The following is a 23,324-nucleotide window of genomic DNA, read 5'->3' on the forward strand; positions in this document are numbered from 1 at the left end:
TTTATCCATTCTATCGAAAGCAGGATTTGCCCACGTCATCCGATATTTCCTGAGACGCTTTTATCTTCTTTTTCATTGTCCTTTCATCTTCAGTTTTTGAAGAAATGTCACTGCCTGCTATGCTAGTGCAATTCGAACTCGCAGTGGAGGGTCGAGGTCTCTTAGCTCCACCTGATGGAGGCATTCGTTGATGGGTTTTATCACCGGTTCTAATAACCGTTTGTTTACTACTGGGTACGAGATCTTGAGAAGAACCGATTGGAGCGCCATTTTTGCAATGTTTGGCCGAGTTTTTCGGCCAAGAGATATACCCAATAGACCGTATCGTTGAAATTTATCTGTTTTGATTTCGGTAGTTTTTTTTTAAGTCCTCGAGTTCTGTGTACATTTGTCTCCTAAAACTTAGCACGTGTGCGTACCCTGGTGCGTTTATAGCCGCTCTCGCGTTCGTTATTTGTAACAGCGGTTTGAAGTCCCGTTTAGATAGTTCCTTAGCTATAGCATCCGAGGGAATTATCGGACGAACATTCGAAAGAATTATTCGCTTAGCTTTAGAAACTAAGGCACGAATCGTCAAATTATGCGTTCCAATTCTCACGGTTGCTCGTTTTTCTACAAGCGCTTCTACCAGCTCCTTTGACACATACCGTATATTGCTTGGATGCATAATACTACCAACGGCTAATGTATAATCTTGCACTGAATATCCTTCTACAGAATCTAGAATTATTGCTTGCTCTTTAGTTGGATACTGCATTTGTTGTACAGCTTTGACATTGATTCATTGTGGTATTGAGTAATCCCGATGTATTCATATTTTATTATAATAATAATTACACAAATGCTTCTGTAGTCAGAAACACTTCTGCCGTAAATTGTTCACTACAGTTTTATTTTATAAGTCTATTAGGCTCACTGAATTTCTGCATAATTCATTATATCAAACACAACGGAAAATCACATCGACCTCCCGAGAGTTGACGTAAACGCACACACTCACTATTACAAAACACGCGTCCTGCCGCTATCGTGGTTCGAACGAGACTCAAAATCCGCTGTTTAATTATTAATTTTTATTCTGTATATATTCATTTTTATTCACTTCCATAATTTCTTAGTCCCTTGCTATTTATTTTGTGATTATAATGATTAGAAATTCTTCAGCATTCAGAATTTCATAGTAAAAAAAAGATCGTTTATATTTATTATACGCCTATGATTTCTCCAAAGGATATATATCAACGACATCAAAATAGAATTTTATTTCGGTTTAAAGGAAATTAATCACGTACATATTTATTGGACTCTGTTTAGAATCTTCATCACGAGTCTGACTCGATATTGTAAGGCAAGGGGTTAAGACGAACGACGGAGGGTTGCATTCTTCATTTTTGTTGCAGCTACAATTAAGATGCTATTCAAATTGGAATTATAGTTTATGGTAGTCGTGGTAATTATAACACAGGTTGTTGTTCAGAAAATTATTAAAATGTTGAACTGTGACAATCTAGGTATAGAATCAGTTCATTGAAGTTCGAATTCGTTTTTATTAACTCGCTTTCTTGTCTGTCTGTTCGGTATAAGTTTTGCAATTAAACATAGCTCGGAACTGGATGACAACACACACAAGACTAAAAAGCAGAAAATAATTATTTAAATTAAAAAAATGTTTAATATACCACGTTCTTAAGACGGATTACAATGGACTTACAATCACAAATTTTCAGGACCATCTGTATGGGGCTAGGAAAAATTATTTCATACTTTTTAGTTCGCCTTAAAAACGTGGTATATTAAAAATTTTTTTTATTTAAATAATTATTGCTATTTATTCCTAATAAATATTATAAACAACGTGTAAATGCACGTTCTCACGGACGATTGCGACTACGCCCAGGAGCCGCACCCCAAAATTACGAAACGCGCGCTACCAATTCGTACCGGCCAGTTCATAAAACAATAATATGGATGCGATCCCCTAAAACATGTCCTTCGGCGTGCGCTAAACACCGTCGCCGATTCGTTCGAGGGTAAACTCGATTAAAATGTAACAGAAATGACTACCGGGAAACACGGCGAAATTGGCACCGACTCGTAACAGCTGTTCGTCCAAACCGATGGAACACCATAATTTGCAATAAAAACCGGCAAGCTTTGCTACAGGATTATTACCGCGTGAGCCAGGACAATAACGGAACGGCTCTATCCGTGTCGCGCGTACGCGAGGGACATCGAACAATGTACGCAAGTACACCGTCTGATTAAGGCTCGATCGAGGACGCTGATACCCATGAATTAAGATCTCGCGAACAATGTGAAAAAGCCGGCGAGCTGCCCCGGAAATTTCTTGTCTCGGGTGCGCCACGATCGCCGGCTGTTGTTTCTCCGTAACCGCAATTTTGACTAAAGGTACACACGTTTCGGCTTACCTTCGCGCAGATGTCGGCGCCGATGCCATGAAATCGCGTGGTTTTTAATCGGTTCGTTTGGATACTTTCTTCGCTCTTTTCATGAGCGTGGTGTTGCGCGTTCCTTGGAATTTCGTAGGGCATCTGCTAGATATGGCATCAAAAGGGTTCAACAGTGAGTACGAAGGCCTGTTAGCTATTACTCGTAATGTTAGAGTACGATTGGACACGATAGCGAGGCTAGTACTCTGTTATTAACATCTTGGGCAAATTTGAATGCGGCTGCGAGAATCGTAGTCTGATTTCTTCTGGCCACAAGAAAATGTTCCGTTGCGTGTTTCTTCAGGAAACACTAGATGCAATCTCTGATGCGTAAGAAATTATATATGAATTTTTCCATCATTAGTTCTCAAATTTTATCAAAAATTATTGGCCTCCATTTTCAGGATCGACAATCAAATGCAGCTCCAATTTTCGAACCCTGTTTGAACAGCTCTTCAGGTTCTTAACGATGCAACTTCTACATGTGCAAGATTGGCGAAAATCAGATTGAACAGACGCCTAGTAGAACGTTCTGACAGGTGTCTTTTATCGAACAACAGAGCAAAACGTCTCAAATAGATAATGAATGGGTCCCGCAGTCCCTTAATCGAGCACAAAGAGCCATTCCTCCGAATCCTAGGGCAAATAAACCCCACAACTAGCCTAGGAATAAATAAAACCTGTTATTCCAAATGTTAGGGCGGGATTAAACACGCCCCGAAGGTGCTATCAAGATCAGACACGGGCAACAGGCCCGAATTCCCTTCGGGGACAACGTTCCGAAGCAAATGACGCCGGAGAAAGAAGATACTTTGAATCTTGCTAGCCCATAATCGGCATCCGAAACCTATCTGTCTTGCTCCCTCCTCTAAAGTGCTCTAAGTAGGCGTGGCTTCGTAGCTCTCGGTATCGAAGAAACTGGGACAGGTTGCCGCAGTGGCAACCATCCATGAGTCCATTCGCAGACCAATTCTGAACTCATCCGGAACCCTAAGACTAAAATTTTCTGGATCAAAATCTTCATTTGGAAACTTTGATCTAGCCAGTCCCATCGTTCAGAATTTTTTTTTGTGGGTAGTCTGAATAAGTATAGTGTACCAAGTTTTTCTAATCACTTAATTGCACCTTAAACACGTTGAACGCTACGTCAGTCCGTGGGGACCAACGGTATCGAATTTACAACATAAAATGTACTATATAATTTATACATTATTCAAAAATATGTTCGCTGTCTTAATAAATTCGATTGGAACCGATTAAACAGAAATGAGGTAAGCAAGTATTTCGCTTATTTTTGCATTGAAATTTACATGAAAAGTGAAATGAGAAGCGAGACAAAGTTAGCTCCGCGTTTAAAGTGTTAACAGTGTTCATTAAAATTGGTGTCAGACAATATATCTATCTGAAGGTACGAATGATTGCTTGCGTAGGTGTTTGATAAAAATGGTTGAAGGAAAATACTGTTCAGTGCGAACACGAGTACCATTTGCATTGCGATCATCCATTAAAATTAATTTTTTAACAAAATGGCGCATGGTTGTAGAGAAGAGTCCTTGTTTCCGCCCTCGATACTACAATTTGTAATTACAGAAACAATTTTGCAGATATTTTAATCATTGTAATACGGACTGTAGTGACATCCTTTAGGAATATCTACGCAAAATTTCATTGTACTCGGGCACCTCGTTACGAAGATATCGTCAAGATTGTCGAGCGATGTGGACCCGGGAGCTTCCGAAGATTTTCAGCTGGTTCTGAGATAAAAAAATTGTTAAATTTTCCTACATCGCACACCAAAAATTCCGGAACTCGCAAGACCAGAGCACGCGTTCAGAGATCATTCAACCGATTTACCTTAATTCTCCGTAGGAACTAGGAAATCCTAAAGACGCGTGCGTCCGTCGGACCGGCATGCGCGGCCATATGGCGATCATCCACGGGTTATTTATAGTGTTCGTTTGCGCATAGCCAGAAACGGATCGCGTTTTCGCGTCGAACTGGATCCGGGATGAAAATCGTGAAGTCTGTGTCCGTTGGTCGTCTTGCCGGTCCGGAATCGGTCCCATAAATCGTGGCCGGAACTTTGGGCGGTTTCCACGCACCTCTTTGTGGCCCCTGGGCATCCAGGGAGCTGGTGTAAGAGAGAAGCGGCCGCCGTTGGCTGGAGAGAGAGAAAGAGAGAGAGAGAGAGACGTGGAGCTGGCTAAGACTATGTGGAAACTAGCTGCCGGCGCACGGTTGTTTCTAAACCCACCTTATCTACTAGCCCCTATAATAAGCTGCGATCTGAGACCGTATATCCCACCCACACGAACACAGAAGAAGGTTGGACGCCAGAGAGAGGGAGCGGGAGAACAAGAGTGAGTGAGTGAGTGAGTGTGAGAGAGAGAGAGAGAGAGAGAGAGAGAGAGAGCCGAACGTGGCCTGTCCGAAGGAGCTACCCACAATTCACGGACGCTTATGCGCCACGGTGTTGTAGGCCACGGAGCGCTTGCAATTACAAGCTGGTCAACATATAATTATCCCCAATGACCATAAATTACCGGATTTTTATGCGCAACATTCTTAATTACCCTTTGAATTAACATCAATCAACCCCCTTAATTGTACGCTGCTGGGCTGCCGGCGTCGCTGACGTTGCCTTTGCTGCCCCCCTCGTACCCTCTCTAGCGATCCTCTTCCTTTTAAGCATCGTGATGATGCCCGGTACCGTTGATAATGCGAAAACGCGATACGTGGCCCGGGGCTGGAACGAGAAATATCGAGAAAACGAACAAGACGACGGAGAGGACGAGACGAATGGTAAGAGACACATCAGGAGACGAGTACTCTCTCTCTCTCTCTCTCTGTCTCCCTCTCTCTCTCTCTCTCTCTCTCTCCCTCACTCTCTTCTGTTGCTGTGACGCGCTCTTCTTCGTTCTCTTTCGGTCCAGCTCTCCCGTTCTCGCTTTCTGGCTCGTTCGGTTTCCTTTCAGTGGTTAAACGTCTGATCAGCGAGAGACAGGGAGAACGCTCGCGTCCGCCGCCCGGTGATGGCGCGTCGCATAATGCACGCGTTTTAATTGCCTCCCTAGACACTCGAGTGATCCTCGTATCAATGGTCCCCGGTGTTTTAATTGCGTATTCGATTACGCGGACTTTCACCGGGTGATCCCGCCGGCAATTATCGCTCGAGGAGACATGCCAGGATGCACCCGGTGAAAGCGGATACTCGCTGCCCGCTGGGAAGAACCGCCACCGACGGTTTTCTGATGGAACTGAACTGGGCGATTATCGTTTCGGGACACTTATCGTTTCCACAGGGGGGGGGGGTGGATGTTTGGGGGGGGGGGGGGCACTCTCCGAGACGAATTTGTTCGTTTGGTTGAGATATTGGGGATCAGGAATTTTTGGGGAATTTTCTCGGCGATGTTTAAGCTTGATTTTGCATTGAACTTCTCCTTGGAGTTTTGGGACGAGTAAGTAGATTGAGCCGTTTTTTTGCACGCTTTGACAAATTGACTGTTATGCACTGTCTCATGAAAATGACTCTTTGTTTTGAGTCTACACAATTCTTATTACAACACGCGTTTGAATAAAAATATTGATTCAGTCATCTTTCCATTGGTACGCGTCTATTTCAATAATTGTCTTAAATCGTTCATTTCATTGAAGGTAGTAGGTTTCGTGTTAATTTGCAAGTCTCGTAAAGATCTGCGAGTCTATTAATGAGTAATCTGGTAAATGAGAAAATTCTAATGAAAATGGTAAAACTGAAATACACGTCCCAGATAGGATCTTTAAAGAAAATTAACTAAATATTGATTTTACAGAAAGATGGTTAAAGAAAAATTAGTTGAGAATATTGAATAACGTTTTTCTTCTGTACACTTTCGTCTCGCAGAATGGTACGAGCTCCATTTTGCAAATTTGTTATGGATGCGCCAGTTCCAGTAACCTGTTCGCGTGTCTGGCTATTATTCCCCGTTTCTACTTGTAATAAACATTTACGACAGCACGATGTTATCTGTTCCATTAATCGTATTGTCTACCAACTATCAATTTACATCTAATTAGGGTACAAAATAAATAATACCGCGCCACTATCGTTGTCAGGGCAAGTTTAATAACAGCAATCTATCATCCCACTCGCGGTCTGTTATACTATTTATAAGTTCGCAACAGTCTACGAAGACTCGACTTAAATAACAATGTTTTTCATTGAACCACGCCCACATGCAATATTCCTCCTGCACTAGAATTATCTTTATTGGCCTATGGAAATTATCCGTTTATATAATATTTCATTCGGTTCACAATAATCGCGCACAATAATTTTGATCCAATCAAATTATTTCATCTTTATTCTGACAAATAAATAGAGGAAGATCACAACAATTAACACTCTCTATCGCTAGACTCTGCACGAATATACCTGACAAAATGGTATTATCGATACCCACAAATATCTTTCCATAAAATTAATTTTGAACAGAAGGAGATGCAAACTTCCTCTCAGATTTTATTACAATCAATCAAGCGCAGCAAACTTGAGTAAGATCTACGAGCTGTAACAAGGTTACAAAACGTAATTGCTTGTAATAAATCTTGTCTTTCCTGTTCCGATATTGTCAAAAAATTCCTTTTGTCTCTTCACTGGTTAAATTTCCACTTAGTCGCTTATGTCATAAATGTTTGAAACCCCCAGTTTAGTCGCACTCAAACGGTCAATATACTTGTAAGTAGAAACGTCCAGTAGTACACGGACACAGAAACTAGTGGCGTCGCCTATTGTCTGGCAAAGATAAGCTATCTTACAGTTCTTTAAGTGATCATCTAGTTCTCCAAGCGATCTCGTTCGATTTTCTAGCTCCTTACATGATCTTCTAGGTGTTCGAACGATCCTTTGTGTAAGCTTCTAGTTTAACATGTCTCGTCGACGGTCTTCGTGGGACCAGCATTTTTCCGTTTGCGGCCGTTAATTCCTGCCGGGATCGTATTAATCGCTCTAGGGCCACGTCCGTGAAATTACTAGACGCTTTAACCACCGGCTGTCCGATCTGAATTCGTCCGCAACGATTATTATATCGCGTCCTGAGCAATAATGCCGGTTATTCCGAAAGCTGGCCAATTAGTATCGTCGATTTGGATGCTTTAATGAGAGTGCGGTTTCATTAGCGCACCACGTCGCCTCCCCCACTCTCTCTCTCTCTCCCTCTCCCCCCCCCCCCCTCTCCCCATCTGTTCGCATCCCGATCCGTGATACGTCAAACGGAAGAAGAATTCCTCGCGAAGAAATCAGGCTATGATTATATTCGTCGATCGGTTCGAGTGTCATTGAGCATTAATATTTGAAAATTGCTATGTTCGCGCGAGCACGGCCTTCGAGAGGCGTCGCGTTTCCGCGCGGCTACAGCGAGAGGATCAATCATCGGCTTGGATCCCTAAATAACCTTCCGCCTTGGCGATTACGAACGTCAATGCGTCGACGCATAATGCCACGTTCGATTCGCACAAGATTGCACTGTCGAAGACAGTGTAATTGTCGTAATACATAGCTCCGTGCCAGTTGAATAGCACCTTTTCGTTTGGTTTTTATTTTTTAACTCGCGAGGATATCTTCTGCCGTTAATAACACCAGGATCAACACCATAAATATTCCATTGAAACGAATGTTGAAAGTGCTATTACATTTTGAATTCTATTAGGTGATCGCGAAAGTGCGTGGCAGGATTTCGAAACAAAAACGGAAGAAATTTTCTGAGGCTGTGCGAACGTCTCTGTAGAAAATGAAAAGTTTTCACGTGAATCAATCTACCATGGAAGATCGTCCTCTTTACAACAACACCTTCAAAATTGGTGTACGATTTTTTGTGGAGTAATGAATATCACGTCGATGCGAAACGAGTGACACTGCCTTTCAGGATGAGAATTCCCGCAACTTTATAAAAGTAGAGCTCTTAAAATATAAAATAGGATAAAATTTATTACGATTTTACCAACCGAAATGAAAATCGTTAATTTAGTGTGCCGATGGTTTCCGGAGTAACTTTATACGTGTTGATGCATGCACCGAGGTGTTTCCACTATGCACGGGGACCATAATACAGTGTTCGCCCGAGAGGCCGACAGCGTCCCGGTGCATTTTCGTATCACAAAACCGTGGAAAAAATTCCGTGGCCAGTGAGCGGCCTCAGCTTTGACAAAATCGTCGTCGAATTACCCAGGATCCTCGGCGACAGATCGGCCAGAACCCGATAACCCCGGGCACATTTTCCGAACTGTTACACCAACCTGTGCTGAAAAACCGCGGCAATTACGACGTCGGCCGTGTAACGCCGTGTCAAAACCCAATGTTCACAGCCGTGAACGTGTTCTACGGAGAGCTCCGCCTGCTTCTTTTTGCGACGGGGGCCGCCGCGTGCGCCCAGCTCGACGTTTTAAAAACCCCGGCGAGAAACATTTGCGCGGCGACCATTATAAAACCGCTTTTATGAGGAACAAAGTAGCTGGTGGGCAGAGAGAAGGTGCGCTCCCGCCCTTTGACAATAATTTGTCCAGAATAACCGGCTCGTTTCTCTCTACCCCGGTCTTCCGCTCGATGATCCATCCAGCCGTTCGTCATAGGCGCACGGGCTTTTAAAAAAGTAAAGCGCTGGACTCGGGCCAGCGCAAAAATAGAAGCAGATGTTGTTAGTTGCGTTCACCAAGTACACGATCCGCGGGGCTTCAACGATGGATTCCTCTGACCCCTTCTTTCCCTGCGATCTTCTTCTTTCGCCGGCTGGGATACGAACACGACCAGCGGACAGAATACAGTCTCTAACGCAAGATTTCTTCGATTGTGGACTCGTGGACTGTGATCGTCCCAACATTTACCGTCTTCCTCATTTGTTAGGGACTTTTCAATTTATTGTCAGTGTCGCTTAGAAATACGGAATTCTTGATTTTTTAATTTACATTCGCCCTTAAATTTGAAAGCTTGCTTCTCCAACGGAGGAAATCCAGAAAGACGAATTTCGAGCTTCCTAAATATTATGGTAGCAATGGTAACAAGCTGTTTTGTTCCGTGTCTGCGAGACCGCAACGGTGTCAAGGTAACTGCAGGGAATTTTCTACTTTGAAAATTGACTAACAAGTTCGTAAAATTAACTATACGACGTGTTGTCCGTGCTAGTGTTTGCTAGATTGTTGTTGGCTAACTGTTTCAAACGTAGTTCACGTTTATTGTAAGTTCTTGGTGAACAGTTACAAAATTGCTTCGGATCACGCTCGAATTGGGGGTGCATTACGATGTTAGTGCTTCGGCCATTTTGCGAATGAGGAGAAAAAGAAAAATGCTGAATTATTCCTGAAGACCTGTATAGTAGACGACGTATTCCAAATTTTTGCTCGATTCTATCCTGTCAGAGGAAAAAATTCCGAAAGGTTGACTAACCACATTCAAAGTGGCATAACCTCTCAAATAATGACAATTTGTAGTCATTTGCAGATAGAAAATAAACTTATCATTCCTGACTGTAACTTCAGGATGCAGTTATGCTATTGCATATGTTAGTTTATATTAGAAGATTAAAAGTAATAAATTTGGACGTCCGGAACCATTTTTTCAGGCGAGGGGTTAATTCAATTTCTATAAAAATGTTATGATAAGATTAAGTGTCAAAATCTGCTAAATCCTTTCAAAATTTTCATTCTGATAGATTATTTTAAGAGAACTTGTATGAAATTCAACTAAAACAAACTTCTAGGAAAACCCGGATAAATTCAAACTAAAACTCTTTCACAGAAATGCGAATAAAAATGTAACGCTAAGCGTCGCGAATGTAAAAGAGGATCCGCGCGTCATCATTTCGGAGCCAAAGGAGGAATTCCCGCTAAATGCCCGGCCGGATAAAAATAATTAGCCGTATAAATGCGAGGTGTCTGCGAGGATGATACCCGATTTTATTCTCGATGCTGCATGACGCGTTGCCCCCGCCATTTTCGCATCTCTCGCCGATCCCATCGGCCAAATGTTTTTACTTTGATGTCGGAAGATGAACGAGCCTCCTTCTAATTTCCACTGTCTGCATTCTTAACAGCTGCACGCACGACGCTTCGATACGGCTGGCGGGAGTCCCGCGTTTTAATTAGTATCGCGTTTATGCGTGTCGCCTGCGCCCTTTCAAGTCCCACGGCCTATGCCGGGGACGATTTCGGATCTTATCGATGCTCGCTTGTTGTTCTTCTTTTATTCTCTCTCTCTCTCTCTCTCTCTCTCTCTCTCTCTCTCGGTGTGTGTGTGTAGTAGTAGTAGTAGAACGATTGAAGGTAATCTCGCGCGATCAACAGGAAAAAAGTAGATATTGTTTATTTTCTGTGTTGGGATCGATGGTTCATTATAAGGGGTGAAATTAGAAAATAATTGTACCGGAGTGTTTCTCGCGGTTTCTACCAACTTCATCATTCATGACAGCATTGATCTCACCAGAAATTTATATGCAATTACATCTTCCTGTTAATCCTGCTGCATTCCTTGTATTTATTTAACCGATTCACACTTTTATTTGTTTAGTCCAATTACAATTGTGTAGCAGTTTTGAGTCAGACAAATTTTATTAACTACCGTAAAAGTCGAGTAAAAATTCAACTATGATTTCAAATCGTCTTCTATTTTTAAAAATATGATAAATAACGATTTGACATCTAAAGCATACTAACTATGAATAGAAAGTACAGTAACTACGCACTTATGAAGATACTTGTGTTTTAGAAAGCTGTATGAAAATACTAATAATAACTACTGATACTAATAATAATAATACTTCGTTCAACTCCCAGCAGGATTAAATGGTAGTGTAGTGCCTATGTACTCTTCGCAACGATATCGTTTGTGACGTTACTATTGCGCGCGTACCTAAATATTCAAAGTGGGGTGCATTTCATTAAATTGCGTGCAGGGTAGGAAAGATTAAAAAGTTTATTAAATCACCAGATTAGGAAACGTCACTCCCAATTTTTCCAATTGACCATAGCGAGTCTTCAGCATCTGCCTGCCCCACATCAGCACGTTGCATCAGCTTACGTTACAAAATGCTTAAGCAAATTAATTCCTCCGTAGGCCGGTGGCCAGAATTTTCCTTAACGCATTCGCTGACGAGCCAACACGCACAAGAATTCCACGGAGTTGAAATCGTGTTTTAGAAGAGACGCAAACATAAAACCGAAAGAAACTTGACACTACTCAAGCGAGCTCAAACGGTAATGTAGGGACTCGTTTTCTGGGTAGATATCAACGCTTGACGAGCCGAAAAATGTTTAGGAAAATATTACCTGCTAAGCAACGAGTGAAAATATCAATGAAGCGCATTTCTCGAGTAGCTGTCGCTTTTTTAAACATTCATTTCTACGAAATTGAGTTGGACCAGCTCTTTTCATCTAGTTGGATACAAAATTAAAAAACTGAAGTAAATAAACCTTCGTGGAAATATCGGTCCACAGACACAGTGAATGCAGAAAGTATTTAAATATCGACATATTCGTATACAAAAAGTTGTTGAATTTCTCTTACTATGAATCGTTCAAAGATATGTGTTTCGCAGAGATGACTTCTGGAAAATGGCTGCGCCATGTCCTAGTTCGAGACACCGAGTTCAAATTTTCAGCAAATACTGTCAAAATATCATATAATAAAATATATATATCTTTTGAAAGAGAAATAATTTCTCATACAAAAAAATTGTTGAATCTCTCTAATTATCAACCGTTCGAAGGTACGTGCTTCGCAAAAATGGCTTCGGGAAAATGACTGCCATGTCCTTCCAGTTCGAGATATCGAGCTGAAACTTTTATCAAACACTGTTGCAATATTATAGTATAAGACGCGCCTATGTTTTGAAGAAGCATAATTTGATACGTTAGAAAAAATGTCGGAAGGACGGATGTCTGTACGTGGCAAAAAGGTGGCGGTAAACATTGTTCGACGTCACCGGAGGTGTAGACAAATGATATTCTCGCCATTATGGAATTACTGGGCGTCGGAGAGCACGCAGCGATCTCAACTATTAGATCGGTCCTCAGAGAGTTTTGGTCGATTCGCAGATTACGAGTCCCCTGGATGCAAGACTGACATGGCGGAGGGTTCGGCTGAGGAGGAACAGAGCAGCACCGCTGCGCCCGCTTCCCCGCCAGCTGATCTTCGCACTCTGAACACCCAATTGTCGCCGCCTTATCACCACCAGCCCCATCTCCAACCTCGTCTTCAACATCTGCAGCATCCCAACATGTTGGCGACCGCCGTACCGCCCCGGCACAGCCACAGCATGCTGTCTCATCAGGTGAAAATGGCAGCCGAGTTGGACGCTCCCTGCGACGTGCCATTGAATCTCAAGAGCGAGGTAAGTCCATGAATCTCTATCATCTATTGACCCTGATCGATTTTCGATTCGTTCTAATCGAACCGGGAACAGTCGCGCGGGCGCGCGAGCGTATATCCTTGACCGAAATGTCAATTGATCGACCGATTAATTATTTCGATGCCGAGTCATTAGACCGCCGATCTTCCTTGCAACCTTTTACACGCTGATTGATGAAACCGGATGTTACCAAGATACCATCCTCATTCGATGTACTCACTAAGTACAAATTAATGGCAAATCTTACTGTTCAACCGTGTTCAGTTGTCGCTGACGCTTATTCACTTTTTCAGTATGTGCGTGAATTGGTACGTTAAATGGTACATCAAGATCGGCAGTCTAGTAATTAGTCAACAAGAACTTTGTTATAAACGTGTAGACATTTTTAGTACTTCATCGACGATTAATTTGAATTAACGGTTTCGATTGATTACAAGAGATTCTGTACATTTATAATAACACATTGTGTGTATTCCTAATGATCTGACTGCATCGGTAAAGAATTTTAGAAAATCGTTCTAATTATACTAATATCTATTTGATCATCCTTAGTTCCTAATTGTGAATTTATGTTCATAAAATGCTATTTTATGCAAACAGAGATACACTGTTTGTATTTGAATATAAAATACTATACGGAAAATGCACTACCACATATTTCACAAACAATGTGTTAAAATTTAATATTTTAATTGCCCTAATGAATTTATTTAGTACAGAATATCATTGAGTATTTGTTGAGTTAGGATAGAAGACTTGAAAGATTCGCAATGAATTGCCAGAATAGTACAATTCTGACGCAAATCAGTAATAATTATACTAAATGAATTTTAAAGAAGCAGAGTACTATCAAATATTGTTCATATGTTTCGAATGTTTTCTATTAATCTGACGATCAAATCAAATTAATAGTCAACTCTGAACTAATTACAGTGATTACTCTATATATGTCCCAAATGCCTAGCCGATAAAAGTCCCAGAACTATCCCCACTTCCGTGGGGTATACCCCGAGAGGGGCCATGAACCGAGGCCTCTGGACTTTCGCTGTCCTTTTCTACGTTCGGCGTGGATCAAACAATATCTCCTGGCCGATATATGTCCCTAGCTAGACCCGTGTTTTGGACATATATTGAGTAAACACTGTAATCGCTTGTATCCGTACAAATTTTGAGACAATAATAAATAGATTGCTGATCTTCGTGTATTTAGGGTACGTCTAAATTATGTTTGTATCGTGTCAAGAAATTTCCTGAATCTTCTAAATAAATTGTTACCTTGTTCCAGTCTTTATAAAATCAATCCTAGCAAATCAAAATCGTTTTACTAAACCACATACCTAAAAAGAAACAAGCCATAAAAATTCAATTTCTTATTATACCAATCAAATAATTTCAAATTCCGATTAACTCGTAGAAAACTTGTTTCGGCTGTAAAATTTCTGTTACCATAATTGAGTATAAGAGTCCACTGGCTGTTCTTGAGTATCGTCACCATGGTCGCTCGCTTCAGGGAGCTAAGATGATAACGAAATTATGCGCGGAGGATCCCCAGCGTGCTCGCCCCAGTTGATTAATAAGAAAGCCCATCGCTCACGACGATCGTCATACTCGTTACTAACGGTTTTGTGTGTCAATGACAGCCAATTGTCTGGTTAAGTAGCTGCCGCTGCCGCCGCCGCGTCCCAACCTAAATCGGCCAATGGTCTCTCTGACCTGTATACGATTAACGTACAAAACAAAGCGTGTCGAACGACTTCCATGTTGGATAGATGGGGTCAATGTACAGGCCATTCTTTCTTTAAGGATTGCACAACATGCGCGCGTGTGTGTGCGTGTGTGTGCAAATTCGATGCGAAATCTTTCTTTAACTGCATAACACGGCCAGGACGAGCACGGCAAAATTTACGCAACAAAAACTGTGCAAGACACAAGAATAATACTAGGTGCGAGAAATAATTAAAAATCTTCGGAACATTAATATTATTAAATATTGTTGTCACTTCTTTGGAAAAAATGCAAACTACTCTGTGGATGCATAATCTACAAGATTGCTCCTTGAAATAATAATTGTTAGACAGTACTAATTGTTCTACTTTTAATAATTTTAATAAGTGGAAGGATAATCGAACAATAATTTTAGATACCTATGATGATCTTACACTGCAATTATAATGTCGTTATGCGTAATATCCACGGTCTAATAATTATATACAGTTTTATACATATAGTATATAATTTTGGAAATGTGTAGGCAAATAAATTAAGCGAAGAAACTGGTAAAATTAATACAAAAAATGACTTGCCTTATAAAATGTATAATGTACGATTTAATAGAATACAGTGTTTACTCTATATATGTCCTAAATGCCTAGCCGATAAAAGTCCCAGAACTATTTCCACTGCCGCGGGGTATGCTAGAGCTTCGCTGTCTTATTCTATGTTCGGTGTGGATCAAAGAATAGTATCTTCTGCCCGATATATGTCGCTGTCTAGACCCGTGTTTTGGACATATATCGGGTAAACGCTGTCCTCGGACGTTAATAGAATATTTTTCAAGTTACAAACTTGACTTGCTACGACATTCTCTTGACGATTCATTTCTCAAACTAGACACTGCAGCAAACGAGTTTAAATGGCCAATCGCGAATTCCTCAAGCACCTCGATCACTTCGATTCATACAGCAACTGCGTTTGTATAAATCAGCAAGCTAAATATCATTTTTCTGCCTATCCTGTCCGGAACGACACAATTTATCCACAGAACCGCCGATAAGCGTTCCTTTGCAGCTCGTCACGCGATTCTTAATGAAACTAATTTATGTATCGCATTGTTAGTGTTCGCGGTGGATACACCCGTTTCGAACGGATATCTAAATCGTCTGTTTTCCTTTTGAGACTGTATATTCCGGCATTTTTCCACCTGTCGTTTACGGCGCGGCGCGGCGACGGTAGTCGAGCGAGCACACCCGAGAGTCGGCAGCCGAACTAATAGACCAAGATAGAAGCGAAACACGGGTTTCTCATTTGGGATTTTCATCAGGTTTCACAAATCGCCGGCTCAGTTGCATAATCGAGCACGATTTGCCGAGAAAATTCAACGGGCCGTAAATCAACGGGATTGTGTACGGTCGCTTTCTACGACTGGTGTGTATCAGAGTTCGCTTGGTAAGAGAGGTGAAAAAGAGACAAAGGCGTTATCGGGCGAACACGTAAGTGGCCCGTTGTGCCAATCTAATCACCATACTTGGCGCATACATGTCCGTTCGAGCATTAAGCGCGCGCGGAACGCGCTGTTAGGTTATTAACAGAAACTGCCCGAAAAGGCTGCTCCCGTTAGGCGATCGGAGCTCGTGGGAAAATCGAGAATACTTACCGATAGAATGTCAAAGTTTGCTGCGGGTACGCGCGAGCGTGCGACACTAGCCTAAGGCTGGATCCACACTTCTCCCTAATTAACGGTAATTAACCCAAGCGTCAGCAAACTTCGTGTTATAAACACCGTTTTGTTGGAAAGTGAATGGATTTTATGCGCTTTTTATTATAGGTGCAACATTAGGAGAATTTAAAAATGTAAATAATTTTAAATAATTGAACAAAATATTATAATGGTCTTGGATTTCTTTAATCTTTTTACTGTTTTCTGTATCATCTGTTCATTTTGGTCACGAACGTATAAAATCCACAGTTTAATAATTACGCATTCAAATTGAAATTTATTTTTCCTTTAGACATATCTTTGAATTATTAAACGGTCGAAATAGAAATAATAGTTTGCAAGCTAAAATCGATTACTTGTATCACGTACGTTTTATTCTTTACCAGCACGATCGTAATTCATGAGTAAATTGTGGTCTATTTTTTTATTTGTTATTTGTCCTTAAACAATGACGATTAAAAAGAAACGAGAAAACATCAGTTTACGGCGCAGTGCAACATTGAATTATATTAAAACCGACTGAACCTTTAGAAAGATAAATAAACGTTTATTTGGTTTCAAATTCCATTTTTATATACTCTCGAGGGCGAAATAAATATTTAAACAAATGATGTTAAATAATTGTACAAAATCAACGCTAAACCTACCGAAGACTAAATGTAACAGGAATGTGTAGCCTTATGAAAGTGACAAAATTGGATCTATTCAGATTTTATCCAATCATTTCCCATGGAAAGATCATTACAATTTTAATAATTGCGACATAAAATATATGAAACATTTGACAGGTCTTGTTAGTTGCAGTGTTGATATTTGTAGAATGTCATGAAAGATAATAGTGTTTTATGAAGATTGAATAGTGTCACAAAATATATCGAATGTATCAGATTAATTAAAAATGTATGAGAAATGCGAGGGAATGAAGACATTAACAACTATAATGAATTCTGAATTCCCAGTTGTTCTATCTTTAGCTAAATTACTTTTTTGTCGTAGTATATTTTTATAATTATGGGTTCGGCGTGTTAATGTCGTCGAGGCCGACCCCCGATGTGTGGATCCGGCATAAACGTTCGCGCGAAAGACTTCCGCGTTCCATTCGCGGCGTAAAGTCTAATCACAGTTCGCAACCGGCCCCCACGGCCATCGCCGATCATTTATTAATCCATAATCTGTATCAGAAAAGATCAACGTGTCAGCTCTCTCGCCTTTGATCTCTCCTTTCCGCTGCTGGGATCTTATTTATCGCGTATAATAATTGTTTATTACGATCAACGGCTGGGAAAGCGGACCCAGTTACGCGCACCGTTTCAGATTTCGTTTTTGTCCCGCCGTGGAACGACGCTTAGTTGCGTGTAACGCGCGGAATTAATATTTATGGCAGCCTCGATGGACGGAATCTTTCACTCAGATCGTAAACGTGGAATTATCTGACCGTTTGTCGGTGATCTAAGCGCGACACGCTCGCGAGGCTCTGGGACGGTCGCGTGACTTCGGGATTTTTGCAAAAAATCATTTTCCTCCGTTCCGTTCCTCCACCATGTAGAGTAATTCTGGGAGAGACGCACGACATTTTGTTTTCTGTTTCATGCAAATTTTACTGAAAATAATTGAAAAATTAGGCAAGCATAGTTCAATTGTTTATTTCAATCTCTTTAAGGAAATATAACTGTTATATATTAATATGCTGTTTAAAAATGTTCAAAAATGTGCATCTCTCCCTTGGGACGGGGGTTAGATGCACTCCTCATTGGGGATAAATGCACTCCTTTCGTTTACACATTCTTCTCCCTACTTGTATTCTTTTTGTTTTCTCTACAAAGGAGAATACATACTACATGTTTCACGGAGCCAATTGAGGCATTCTAAACAAGAAATTCAATCTACTTTAGATGTGGTTGAATAATAATCTTTTAAACATAAGATACAATAATTATTGGAATCTACTAGCCAGTCGTCAAAAATGAAGCATCTCCATTTTAATTACCTAAACACAGAGCAATAAATATAAATTGATTAATTTTAATTAATTACAGTGTAAGATGTTAACAAATAGTGTAGCAAAGTACAAGTCTCAGTTTTAATTCATCGCTTTTTAATTTATCAAAAAAAGGGTGCTTCATTTTTTATAAAAACGTCTGCCTAGTACACTTACATACATTAATTGTGCATCTCTCCCTAAATTGAGAGAGAGACGCAACTATACAAGAACAAGAACCAGTACAAAAAATTTGGTCAAAACACTATGAAAAATCGTAAATGAGAAACCATTGTCACTATTTAAATCGATACTGATAGTTAAAACCATACCATAAGAAGGTAATAACATTTGTACTCACCACTTACAAAAATACTTCATCAGAAGTTTAGAGCACTAAGAAGTTTTTATACTTCTTTTTTACAAATGTATTTACAAATGTTAAAATGTTATAACTGATAACAGAAAAACAGTTAAGAATCGTCCAGTATTGCCACAATAATGGTGCACTTCTCCCGGGATTACCCAAATCATTTTCATAAAAATTTCTACTCCGTACAGTGTAACAATAAAATCTATGTTTCTGTTTTTGCTTTCTTTTGAAAATGTACTTCTACTCTGAACCCTCGGACTCCAGCGAGCTCTACGCCGGAGTCATTACTGACCCACGCTTTCGACTAAAGAAGAGGGGATAGCGATCCCCAAATAATTTTAATACCACAGATAGAATTGTTTGTGCGCTTCTATAGTTTTGCATTTCGCGTCTATTCATTGTTTTCATAAATGCATAAAATGTGAAACACAAGTTACAGTGAACATCAAGAATTTCATAGTACTGGTACATTATTTACGACCTGTTAAAATTATTAAGCGAAAAATAAATTATTTTGCAGCTCGGTTTCCTTGTAATTGATCAAGACGATTTTATTTTGCATGAAGATCCGCAGTTACCGATTGATTAAAATTTGCGAAGCTTTCTCAACATGAGAAGAGTAAATTGTTCCATGCGAAAAATAAACTCTTCGTTTGCTTCGCAGCAGATTTATATGACAAAGCATAGGTAGCCCAATTTCATTGTAGAAGAAGTAGCTGTATCTATTGTCACAGGGTTCTAAGAACATATTTCGGATACCAGAATCTTTACATCGTAAGTAGTAAATTGTTTCACAGGAAGTGAATTCTTCTTTAGCTCTGCGTCAGTGTCACAGGTGTACAATAAACCAACTCGATTATAGGACAACGAGACGCGTATTCATTAATAAAAATATGCACGAAATATTTGGCGAATCCAAGGACACATTTAGCGTACAAAGAGGCGAATTACCTCGCGCGAAATAAATTCTTCGCGTCGCGACAAAGCAGATTTCGCACGGCGAAAGAAGTGTCTGTTAATAAAAATATAGCCAGAAGATTGGAGGGTCGCGCGTGTTGCGAGGCTTTGATCACGCTTTTCAGCTGATAATAAAATACAGGGAGCAATTCTATAAATTCATTTGAAGTTTGCGAAACGGCTCGCCATAAAAATATTGCGCGTTAAGGGGTTAATGGTCTTGGTGACCAACCAACCGGGCGAGCCGCACGTCCATCGAATTCCCCGGGGATAATAGAACGAAACCGATAGAGTGTCCAAGGGGACGCGTAATGTCTCCTAAATTCTAATCGTCGCGGCACACACCCCCGCTCTCGCGCCGGTCATTAAAGTTCGACAAAGGCACTTTTTCCACTGCAGCCGTTGATTCGCGCATCAAAAAAAAAAAAAGAAATACAAAAAGTCAGAGAAAGAAAGAGAGAGAGAGAGAGAGAGAGAGAGAGAGAGAGAGAGAGCTAGTAAGAGAGAAAGAGAGATAGGAAAAAGAAACGGACAATTGGTGGTTGAACAATGCGCAACAATGATGCCAATTAGCCGACAAAAGGGAGTAATAGTGTACTGGAAGAGGAGCGATGTGCCCGGCAGCCTCAGACCGGAGTCTCGAAAACAGCAGTCTCATCCGTTAGTCCGGTGTCCCTGTCCATCCATTACACTATTATCCCCTCAGCAAACACAGGATCCATCCTGGAGTCCACGCATGGACTTAATGCCCGGTCCCCAGGCCGAGTCTGAGGAGGGAGCCCATGCAATTTACGCGCAAAAGAACTAGGATGTATCGTGCCGGTTTGCAAAAAAAGGAATGCCGCTGCTTAACAGGGGTACAGCATACATAATAATGTCTGGCCCCTCGCGTTTCCCGAGGCTGGTGAAATATGAAGAGCCCCGGCGAGAAATTGTGATCGCCAAAGCAACCAGCGCGATCTCCTTGTTTATCCGTATTAACATGTCAAAGCTGCTTACACTACTTTTCTCCAGCTTCTCTCTCTCTCTCTCTCTCTCTCTCTCTTTTCCATTTTTGATGTCGCACGCTAAGTCGTTTGAGATTTAAAGGTTCGGAAAATCATGTCGCTTCGGGCAACATTGCCCGCGGCCACGAGCCACGTACGTTGTCGAAGAAGTTGCTGAAATGTGCGGTAACCAGGTGATCTTTGTGCCAGATCGAAATTTTATGGGGCAGAGGAAACGAGTATCCAATAGAAATTCATTTCTCCTTCTGGTCATTCCGACGCGTTGACTTAGAAAACCAGTCCTCGTAAAAGTCACATAAAATCAGAGCATCTTGCTTAATAGGCTTGTTAATAAGGGCATATTTAAAATACAAGTATAGAAAAGACAAGATTTATTGTAGCAATTACTTCTGCAAGCTCCTCACACTTCCTAGATCTTAAACAAGTAGGGTAAGAGACACGGTTAGTGTGGGGGTACCAATTACTGTGCCTATATTAATAATACTTATTTTTAAAGCATAATGAATACTGAAAAAGAGATGTTAGTTGATTTCAATGAAAAAATTTAATATCTCTTTTTTAATATCCATTATGCTTTAAAAATAAGAATAATTAATATAGGCACAGTAATTGGTACCCCTACAGTAATTGAGCCCCTTATCCTACGGTTTACTTAATAGTGTGTCAGATATATCGCTGATATACTACAATAATTTCTCATTTTAAACAAGGTTTACTGTAGCATCGTAGCTAATAACTATTCTATTTTCCAAACGCATATTCCACTGACTCGTTCGGCTAACAGAGGTTCTACTATATCGTGAATGAAACGGGTAAACACGATCGAAATTCTGTCGTGTTTGGACTCATCTCAATCGGAAATGTGTCCCGAATGTGCTAATAAAATTGTCCCAAAAAAAAAAGAATCATTAGAAACAAAAAGCTGCTCATCATTTTATTACTATCGTCTCATATGGTTATTATACAAGCCACTCAACGTTCAATATTAATACTGATTAGCGATGAATAAACTGCGGATTTTAATACCGTCGGAAGGCATGCTTTTACGGGAAATATTAATGCGGAAAATCAAAATCAAATTAAAAGTGTATCGAAACATACGAAACTAAAAATTGACCTTTCATGGAGTATTTTAATACCAAAAAGATCTCCGCGGTTTGTATACGAATAATAGTATCATTTTAATTATTCGCTGCTTTATACACTATAAATTTCAACACGGAATGCCATAAAATCCTGGGATAAATACGATGAAAATTTTATCGATTTCCTCGTCCGGATTTTGCGGAAAATTTTATCGTTTCTAATTTACCACGATGACACGCGCACATGATTCTTCGCGAAGTCTTCCGATCCCGGTTTACGGTCACGATACATCGCTCTCTAGCGCGCGCGCGTGTGTATGTTAGTTAGAAGAACCTTGAAGGACTGCCTCATTGTATTCTCTTACTTATTAGCGTTACTGAATATCCATTATTCTTCGCGAGAAGAAGATATTCCGCAATTAAAAGGAACGGCTAATGGCATTGAGGGGGGATCGTTAAGAATGCACCACTCGAAGGTCTGGTAATTTATGTTCATTGAATGGAAGTTCGAACGATTAGAATTCTATGTCGGCAAACTTCTTGCACATTGAATTCGCAAATTAATACTGTCGTCGACTTGGAAAAAAGTCTGCTACACCGATAATCAATCGTCAGCTGTTCAGAAGCTGCCACTTTCGTTAGAAACCAACCACCGATCTCTCTATAATAGTGATCCTCGAATTATTCGGATCTCGATCATTATTACACTGTCAGCGTTTCTTTCTTCCAACTTTATTTGATTTAAAAAATATTCTATATCATTTGATTTAAAGTGTACTCGTATATAAGTTGCTATAGGTTCTAACAAAAATTAATTAATGCACTACTAGAGTAAACAACACTTGTACAAAATAATTCATACACGTTTCATTACCTTGGAGATTTCATAAGGCTAGAAATTGGGGAAGATCGTGTTTTATGCACGAGGAATAAAAAATTTCACTTGCCATAAATTCGTGCTTAGCTTTCCAGTAGATTAGTGTAATAAAGCACAACAGCGATTACAGTAAAATATATCTAAAAATAGCTTCGAGGCAGTAAAATAGTAGAAAGGAGATGTGTTTCAAAAACAGGAAACAAGTCGCGCCAAATAAATTCTTCCATGGCTTCGACTTACGCAACGAAGAATTTCATTACACTGAAAACAGCCACATCCACCAACAAGCGAGTTAAGTATCAATAAGGCAACGATCATTTCCGGACAATGGATAGCGACACCTGCAGAGCGAGAAGCCGTTTAAACGCGGGTAATTAGCGCGCGAGCGCATCGGGACTAGCGAGTGACGCACGCAAAATCTTGGCCCGTGGCGCAGAACAATCGCAGGCAGCGACGACGACGCGACGGTGAGATTCGATTGAAACCCGATTACCTCGGTGAAATGAGCCATCGTGGGTAATGAGATCCGAGCGCGAAGCCGGTCGCGTCGGAGGCTGCTGCACCGGGGCTCCCCCTCGTTTGCCTTCAATCACTTTCTTGACAGATGCATTTACGGCTCGGAGTCCGGTGCAACCGTCAAGGTGGAATGCGCCTTGAGGCCCCTCGCCCTCCCCCGATCGTACACCGACACGTTTCCGATGTCGATCGTTGCACCAAGAATTCCTTGTCGCACTCGAAAATCCTCGTGACGATAAGTCGAGTGGTTACGTATCGGGCGAGGACGA

At 40.8% G+C, this 23,324-nt stretch overlaps 1 protein-coding gene across 6 annotated transcripts in view; it reads left to right on the forward strand.

Moving 5' to 3' along the window:
- Nucleotides 1–23,324, forward strand: part of Pdm3 (POU-domain protein pdm3) — a 283,616-nt gene that overhangs the window by 17,037 nt on the left and 243,255 nt on the right. For all 6 annotated transcript variants that reach the window (XM_076787513.1, XM_076787523.1, XM_076787541.1 and 3 more), the window contains exon 2: nt 12,513–12,808. In XM_076787513.1, coding sequence (XP_076643628.1) covers nt 12,542–12,808 — 267 coding nt within the window. In that variant the 5' untranslated portion in view covers nt 12,513–12,541. The remainder of the gene's footprint in view (nt 1–12,512; nt 12,809–23,324) is intronic.

This window comes from Halictus rubicundus, chromosome 1, assembly GCF_050948215.1.
Source record: "Halictus rubicundus isolate RS-2024b chromosome 1, iyHalRubi1_principal, whole genome shotgun sequence".
Taxonomy (NCBI): domain Eukaryota; kingdom Metazoa; phylum Arthropoda; class Insecta; order Hymenoptera; family Halictidae; genus Halictus; species Halictus rubicundus.